Source organism: Manis javanica, chromosome 4, assembly GCF_040802235.1.
Source record: "Manis javanica isolate MJ-LG chromosome 4, MJ_LKY, whole genome shotgun sequence".
NCBI lineage: Eukaryota > Metazoa > Chordata > Mammalia > Pholidota > Manidae > Manis > Manis javanica.
This window is the reverse complement of record NC_133159.1, coordinates 12,248,430-12,257,285: the sequence shown is the minus strand read 5'-3', so window position 1 is coordinate 12,257,285 and position 8,856 is coordinate 12,248,430. Positions and strand designations below refer to the sequence as shown.

At 52.1% G+C, this 8,856-nt stretch overlaps 1 protein-coding gene across 2 annotated transcripts in view; it reads left to right on the top strand.

Moving 5' to 3' along the window:
- PADI2 (peptidyl arginine deiminase 2) overlaps window positions 1-8,856 on the top strand; it is a 42,347-nt gene that overhangs the window by 11,653 nt on the left and 21,838 nt on the right. Inside the window, exons 2-4 of one of the 2 annotated variants that reach the window (XM_037000066.2) lie at window positions 309-492; window positions 1,691-1,763; window positions 7,792-7,853. In XM_037000066.2, coding sequence (XP_036855961.2) covers window positions 309-492; window positions 1,691-1,763; window positions 7,792-7,853 — 319 coding nt within the window. Of the gene's footprint in view, window positions 1-308; window positions 493-1,690; window positions 1,764-7,791; window positions 7,854-8,856 lie in introns of those variants that run through there. The other variant, XM_037000067.2, reaches the window with a different exon arrangement.

The following is an 8,856-nucleotide window of genomic DNA, read 5'->3' as shown; positions in this document are numbered from 1 at the left end:
CTGGGTCTCGGTCACCCACCCTTGCAGCACCACGTGCTTCTGAAGCTGGCTACCGATCAGAAGCACAAGGAAGCTTGTTAAGATCTCGGATCCCCTGGCCCCGCCCTTGAACCTTCCCAATGCCCGAGGAATCTATATATTTAACAAGAGCTTCCTCACTGCTAGTGCAGCTGGGTCCGCTGCGGTCCCCAGACCAGACAACCTGGGCGGCCCCTGGCAGCCTGGCCCCTCCAGGAGTGTCCTCCTGAAGCCCCTCGTCCCACCTGCCCCAGGGGTCCCCGTGACCTGCTGTCCCTCTCTCCCTACAGCGCAGCCCCCGCCGGGGCCCACACCTTCAGCCTGAAGCACTCGGAGCGCGTGCAGGTAGAGGTGGTACGTGATGGGCAGGCCGAGGAGGTGGCCACGAATGGCAAACAGCGCTGGCTCCTCTCACCGAGCACCACGCTGCGGCTCACCATGAGCCAAGCAAGCACCGAGGCCAGCAGTGACAAGGTACCTTGGCTGCAGGGTGTACCTCCTGGGAGCCGGGGCCACGCCAGAACGGAGGCAGGCTTAGTCCAGGGCTGTCCGATAGAAGCAGAATGGGAGCCACACGTGTCAGTATCAGTTCCCCAGTAGCCACATGACAAGAGCAAAAGGAAAGCAGTGAAATTAATTTTAATAATACATTTTACTTAACTCCATATATCAAAATAAGGTCGACCCTTGAACAACACAAGTCTGAACTGCACAGGTCCACTTACAAGCATATTCTTTCAATACGTATATTGGAAGAATTTTTGGAGATTTGTGACAATTTGAAGAGACATTTTCCTTTTCCTAGCTTATTGTAAAAATATGGTACATAATACACATGACCTACAAAATACGTGTCAATGAGCTGTTTATGTTATCAGTAAGGCTGCCAGTTGATAGTACTCTGTTAAGTTTTAGGGGAGTCAAAAGTTATACACAGACTTTTGACTGTGCAGGGGGTTGGTTATATAATCAACTGCATTATCACTGCAACATGGTATCGATATAAAAATATTAGTGAACTAGCCTACATTCTGTTGTCCTGCAAGTCTAAATCTGGTGTGCATCCCACGCTTACAGCACATCTCAAATCAGACTTGCCATTTCAAGTGGCCCATACCCACCTGCAGCTGGGGGCTGCTGCATGCAACAGCTTGGTGTTAGAGCGTGGACTGATGGCCTCACAGGAGGTTAGAACTGTGGGCCACTCAGCGATGGAACAGAATCACTGCAAGTCACAGCCACAGATGTCTTTGGTCTCTGGGTTCTCTAGTTAATTATGAACTTCACCATGTGCCCCATGGCAGTGACGACGCTGGGTGTGATCCAAAGAAGACCATCTCAGCCCTTCCCCCTGGTTGCTTAGCAGGAGCTGGACATACACATGGCAGAGGTGGGGGCCCCACAGGCAGCAGAATGCACAGCAGGGGCACAGATAGGCGGGCAGCACCTGGAGGCCCTTTGAGAAGAGGGGAGTCACCTACCTAGTTGGATAATCTGGGAGAAATAGCCCACCAACCCAGAAGTGCTTCCTGGAGGAAAGGGTTCAGATGTTTGGTGAGAATTGGCTTGACAGGCCGAGAGGTGTAAGGCAGGGAGGGTGGCAGGCTTTTCCTGCCTGTGATCTGTGATCTCTACTCTTCTCTCCCTCCCACTGTGCCCCCTCTGCGCCAAGGTCACCGTCAACTACTATGAGGAGGAGGGGAACATCCCCATCGACCAGGCTGGGCTCTTCCTCACGGCCATTGGTGAGTTGGCATGGCTGTGGCCTGGGAGCCCTTGTGCCCCCGAGGCTGGCATTGCTGCCCTCTCAACTGCACTTGGGCTATTTTCAAGCTGCAGACCTGGCACTCGGAGCCCCTCTGAATAATGCAGGCCCGGGGAATGATTCCACACATGCCCAAGTCCTTCTGTGCCGGGGTGAGGAGCGTCCTGGCGGAGGAGGCACGCCTTGGTCTGCTGGCAGCTCACTGCAATGCCAGCGCCCCCATCCCAGGCTCTGTGAGTCAGAGAGGAAAGCCAGTTCCTCTGCAGCCTGTCCCCCGCAGCCCAGAGATGAGCTTGCCTCTCATAGCAAAGGAAACAGCCTGTCCACAAAGGGTCCTTAGCTCACCTAGTCCAAGCCCCTCATTTGACTCATGAGGACAGAGAGACCCAGAGAGGTTAGGGAACTTGTTCAAAATCACACAGCAACTCAGTGGCAGGTTGAGTCCAGAACTCAGGATTATCCCCCTCCCAGGTATTTTCCATTTTTACCGCACTCCCCTGCACTGGGTGCCAGGGCACGTGGGATGGGCTCTTCTGAAACTTGACTCTCCTGCAGTTGAGATATTTTATATACTTTTTCAATCTTTTAATCATATAATGTTTAAACCAGGAGGAAATTTCAAAGAGTCATTTTGTTTGTCCAGCCTTAATTGAACAGCGACAAGTTGCCACATGGCAGGGGGAAAGAACTGCCAGATATTGAGAATCAACTATATGCTGAGGGCTTTGAAAATAATAATGATATCTTCCATTTATTCAGCACGTACTCTGTGTCCAGGACTGTGCTGAGGGCTTTGAGGAGGAGGAGGAAGACCTGTAGGGCACCAGGCTCTGATACTAGATGTTTTACTGTCATGATCTCAATCTATCCTTACACCTATTCCAAGGATAGACACTATTATTGTCCCCATTTCCCAGATGAGGAAACCAAGGCTCATAAAAAGTAAAACAAATAAAAACATGTCTGAGTCCACAGCCCAGAAAGTGGTTTGTGAGGTGCCAAGTCATCTCAGTCACCTCACATCCTCCAGGGCTCTCAGAACTCCCCCCGAAAAGCAACTATTTTCCACGCTGGCCCCTCTTTCTCCAGTCCTGTGCTTTTAGCCACCAAAATAGGCTCAACAGCCATGCTCTTCTGCTTCTCAGCTTATTCCTAAATGTGCTTGATTGCTGGTCACCCTGTCCCTCTTTCTGCACCAAGGGGATGCCCAGCCTTGGGGTGGGATCCTCAGGAAAGCCTCAAGGGGTCTTGGCAGGTGGAAACCAAAGGTGCCTGAGTTGCAGCTGAGGTCTGACACACGTGTGAGCCTCCCATGCACACATAGCCCCCAAGTTGTCTCAGATGACGGTCCCTAAGGAAACCTAATCCCATGGAGACAGGGACACCTGAGGACACAGCAGGAAGGGCAATGGCCAGAGGCCTGTCAAATGAGGGTGATCCCAGAGTGCTGACTACACCATTGATACTTTCACCAAAGCAAGGCAGACATAGGATAGGTGGCAAAATAATGCACTAAAAGGGGGCAGGGCTGGACTTCTCCTCTCCATGAGAAGACTGTAAAGCTCGTGCTCAGGGGATGCGTGGGGGGGAGCAACGGGACGGAGACCCCAGGTCCACCCAGGATGAATGACCAGGCTCATCCTTCTGAGGTTCTGAGATGCCTTTGCTAAGCAATTATTTAACTGCCACCAGTTCCAGACGTTTAGGTTCTATGGGCCAGTAAAATGTCCCCCCACCAAAAAAATAATAATTGATGGTTGGCCAAAAATAACAGACATTAATAAAGCAACCTACTATCCATTATCATCATCGTCACATTTTAACACCTAAAAGAATAGGTGGTACATAATCTCAGAATACAGCCATTTACATCACAGAAATAAAGCTTTATGAAAACATCACCCTGTTGCCATGTTTCCTATTCCACCAGAAACACTGGTGAATATTTAGTTTCCCTTGGACCCACTGCTCTATCTGACCCCTCCAGGTCTTGTCTTCCCTCAGGCATCTATCCCAGGAGCCCTTGAGCTCCAAGACCTGAGTAATCATTCAGGGCAGCACCTCAGAGGCAGAACACCCTGTGATCGATGTCCCCCAAGGACACATATCTGAGTCCATTGCAGTCTAGTTCTGTCCTGAGCCCACGCTGAGCAGCAAGAGCCCTGGCCTCAGAGCAGACAAATAACTTTAAGTTCCGGCTCTGCCTCTTCTAACCACGTTGTGACCATCACCCCTCTCATCCTCAGTTTTCTCATCTGCAAAATGGGGTTCACAGCATACTCCTGCACGGTGCTTACAAACACTTGATCGCATGGTGCATGCAAAGGGCCTGGCGTGGAGTAGGTGCTCAGTTGATGCCCTCTTTCCTTTTTTCCCTTCCTCTTGGGGTAGTCACACTTTTTCTCTGCCGGGGTGAAGTTGAAGAACCTTACTGTCCCTTGGTCTTCCTCCTAGAATTTAGGAACAAACCATGGTGCCCTTGACCAAACCGGGCCCTGGATCTTGGTCTCCATCCTGCCAAGCTCTTGCTGTATGACCTTGACAAGTAGCCACTGCCTCTAGACCTTTTTCCCTGCAGTAAATGATACCTCAGAGCCCACTGGTCCCTGAGGGCCTTCAAGGCTCCCTTAGGGCAGGTTTGCAAAGCCCTCCCTGTTAAGGGGGAGATTGGGTGGGGGAGGGGAGAATGGTCTCGCCCTCTTTGCTGTGATCCTGCCAATAGGCGCAATACCCGTACATGAACCTTGAGCCTTTCTAGCACCAACCTGAGGACCTCACTCCTTGTGCCCCTCCCCAGAGTCTAGGATAATTGCCCTAGTTGGCTGTGGGGGAGAGAGTCCTTCCTCCCCACCACACCCGAGCTGCCCACTTAGGTAAGCAGGCTGGGCACCCTGCCACTGTCCAAGGGGGCCGGTGGCCCGCCAAAAAGCTTGTGCTTCTGTGTCAAAGCTGAGGCCTCAGTGTCTGGATTCCCAGGGCAGACTGCCTTGAACCCAATCCCAGTGACATTTCCCGTTAATCTGCCCCACACCCCAGGAGCCACCTGACACCTTGGGGCTATTCTGGGGATCTGCGGTAAGAGTCAGAACCTCTTGGAAATGTGGTTTGGCCCCACTGTCCTCTTCCTCCTTTCCCGGGAAAGGCAGGGCCATCCCAGGAGGGCAGAGCTCTGTGCAGCCCTGTTCTCCATCCCTTCAAAGATCATCCCACTGGAATCCAGTTACATTGGACACTGGGGGGAAGTGCTGAAGGGGAGAAGTCCTCCAGGATGGCCTCCAGGCTGAGGTGGGTTCTCAGGGAGGATGGAGAGGAGGGGAGCCCATTTCAGTTGATGGTAGAGGCAGGTCATGGGTCATAGGAGAAAATGCAAAGCGCTGGGGCAGGTTGGAAGGTGGGTGATACAGAAGCCCAGTTATGCAAGGCCAAAATCTTGTATCCGGAAGTCAGAAGAACTTGTCTGAATGTAGTAAATCCAGAAAGAGCAATATACGCGTTATTTATTTTTACAGAGACAGCCTCTGTAAAACCTTTTACAGGTTTGCTCACCTGTAAAAGGCCAACGGTATTCATTTCGTGGGCAGGTGAGGGGACAGGCTGGCCTTCTGAAACTGCTTGGTACTGTGTGATTTTTTTGCACTATGTGCAGATATTATACTGATACAACTTGTAAAGTTAAGAAACTCCTAAGGAAGCCAAGCACAATAAAGTGCTTCACAGTTTCTCTCCTGTGACCCACTTCTTCATGGACATACCACAGAAGCTGCCACAGGGCTGCCAGTGTGGGGATGTGGCCAACTCCTCTGGAAATGACCTTCAGGGAAGCAAGTCGTGGGTCTTTGAAGGCAGGCTTGGGGTTTGGAGACAGCCCAGGGCGGAAGTCAGCCTGAGTCAGTGGAGGCAGCAGCCAAGGGCAGGGGCCTGGGGTCAGAGCCCGGGTAGGACACCTGGTTCTGTGCTCTCTGGGGACAGCATGGTCACTACCCTGCTGGTGCCTGGGTGTCCCCCTCAGTGTCTCTGGTGGGTGTGACTCCTCTCTGGGGGCACACAGAGGGAGTGCGCTACCACTGGCAAAGCAAAGGGTGCCCGCAGGAGAGCTTGCTGTCTTGAGAAACAGAGAGCGCTTCTTTACAAAGAGGCTGGGCCTGCAGCTTGTTTCCAGGGAGGCGCTTCCGGAAGCTGACCTGAGGCTGCACTCACTGGGGACTGCTCAGCTAGAAGGTCTGTGAAGGTCTGAGAGCCAAAATCAATATCGCTCCCCCATCTGAGCCTTCCGCCTCTTTCACAGCAGCTGGTGGTGTCCTTTTCCCTGCTTTCTCCCTAGAATCCTTATCCTGCACCAGCTTCCCACATCAGCCCAATTTGCTGACAGGTGACATCTGAGTTGGGGTTTGCTCACCTGTAAAAGGCCAACGGTATTCATTTCGTGGGCCTGGGATCTTGAGAGCAGGCACTGTGACCCCGTTGCCCACCGCTAGGTCCCCAGGCCTAGTGTGGGACCTGGAACACAACAGCTGCTCCACGAACGGGATCAATGGGAGGAGTTGATCTAATCATACCTCATAACATCTAATGGACAGAGGTTAGGACACTGAAGTGCTGCCTTACCCAAGGACCAGGTGCCCTTAAAGCCCCCCGATACCTCCTCCTTCTGGACCCAAAAAAGACAAATTCAGTGCTGGGAGGGAATCAGGCTGTGGACAAAGGGAGGACTTGAGTGTCACCAGATTCAGGGTGAGCCACCCGCCCAGGGAAGAAGGACATCAGTGCCCTTCCTGTGCCAGGACTGTCCTCCCCACCTGGTCCAAGGAGAGGGCACGCCTGCCAAGGGGACTGACCAGGAATGCATTCCCACCCACCCCTACCTTGATCCAAGTCATGCTCAGTGTGAGGCCAAGCCCACTGGGCAGTTCCAGGGCCGGAACCCAGCTCCTCTCATCCTGTGTGACCCTCCCACCACCTTCCCTTGTCCCGCCTTGTTAGTCGATCACCCAAGGGACATTTGGCAATATCTGGGATGTTTTGGTTGTCACAACTAGGAGATACTACCAGCATCCAGTGGGTAGAGGTCAGAGATGCTGCTAAACGTCTACAACACACAGGACAGCCCCTCACAACCAGGAAGTATGTGCCTCCAAATGTCCATAGCACTTGCTGTCACAATGAATGCAACTCCTCTGACTGGTAAAGGACCCCATTTTGTAGGTAAAGAAACTGGGGCTCAGAGAAGCTATCTAACCTTCCCCAAATCACACAGCTTATAATGAGAGAAATAGGGTTTGAACCCAGTACTGTCTGACTTTAAATCTTGAGCTCATTTCTCTGCCCCACACAGTCTCCACAAAGCCTGTCCCCGTGGCAGGCCTAGGTATACTGAAGTTCCTTCCCCAAAAGGAAGGATAAAGAGGACCTCTGGGTCCTCTATCTGGTGGCCTGGCCTCTCAGGCACCCTCAGATCAAGAGAGGTTGGAGACTCAGTTTTCCACCCAAAGTAAAGCCCTCAGACCTTGGAGGTGGGCTCTAAATCACGGGAAGTTCTGGGGGACACACACCAACGCGCATGTGCACCTGCCTGAGACAGACTAGGAAAGGTATTTAGGGAATCCTATGAAAGGTGTTAAAATCTGACTTCGCATCACACCAACCACAGTGTGCTCCAGTTCTGTTAATGCCACCTGTGTGACCCTGGCCATGTGACTTGGCCTCTCTGAACTGAGGCTCCAGATCTATACAGTGAGGCTCACCCCTCCCCCACCCAGAAGTGACTGAGGAACCGGGAAGAGGTGGGGGATCCCTGACCTACCTGACAATACCTGTCAAACCCCTAAGCTATGCCGTCTGCCTGCTTCTCCATCAGGCAATGGGGTGATGAGGCAGGGGGCTGGATAAGATGACCTCAGCAAGGCCCTGCCCTTCCAGGGACCAAGCAAATGGATGAGCTACACCCACATCCCATAGGTCTTCCTCCTGTGTGTAAACACACAGCAACTCACCCGTGTGTCTGTCCCCAGAGATCTCCCTGGATGTGGATGCCGACCGGGACGGCGTGGTGGAAAAGAACAACCCAAAAAAGGTACCGAGCTACCAGCGCAGAGGGCCCGGACCTGACTTGGGTGGGGGCTGGATCCTGCAGGCAGCCAAGGTCCTCCCGCCAAGCCCAGGCAGCTCTCATTCTACAGACGAGGAGGCTGGGGCCCGAGACAGGCTCCTGGACACAGCACACCAAGGACCGAGCCCACAGAGTAGCCACGTTCCCACACAGGAACGGCCACAGAACGGGCCCCTGAGGCTGCTGCCCTAGCCACAGGATGGGGCGCCCCGTTCATGGAGCTGCTGGAAAGGATCAATGTCCTGTCGCAGTGGAAGTACTGCCAAAGCATTTGCTCTTAGTAGTTTGCCTTTTTTTTTTTAACCAAGATGGGAAGACCATCAGAAGTTGGCAATAGTCATTGTCAGTTCAAGGCATGTTATCTTTAATGGTGCACACACAACCCCTCTCCTGTTTTTATTTATTCATTCATTCATCTGCTCATTTATTCATTCTCTTTTACCCTGCTTTCCCCACTGCCATTCAGCTCCCCGACAAAGGACCATTTTAATGGGGTTAATATGTCTCTTTCTGTTCTCTCTTATGATTCTTGCGAAACATGTGGTGTGTTGGTGTGCATGTATTTTTAACTTGTGCAGATAGCTTGTAGTCTCGATTTCATTCTGTTTTGTACTTTTCCCTCAACCCAGTTTTGAAGCTCTGGTGGTTTTACTCTATGTACATCCAGGCTGTTACTTCTATTTTCCACTTTCTGCCCTTCTGTGTCACTTAAATTTTATATGCCCATGGGCATATGTTACTTTTACAATAACAACCTAAAGCCTGGTTTAAACTATATGTAGATAGATATTTTTTAAAGTTTAATAAATACAGCCCAGTGGGAAGCCTGGGGCCTGGCAGCCAGTCTCAAACTCTGAACATGGCCAAGGGGGTCTCAGGTCTATTGGGGACCCCCTTCCCCAGTCCTCAGTGGCACTCTGCCCCAGCCCTGCCTTCCTCAGGCAGCTGGCGCAAGAAGACGCCGAGT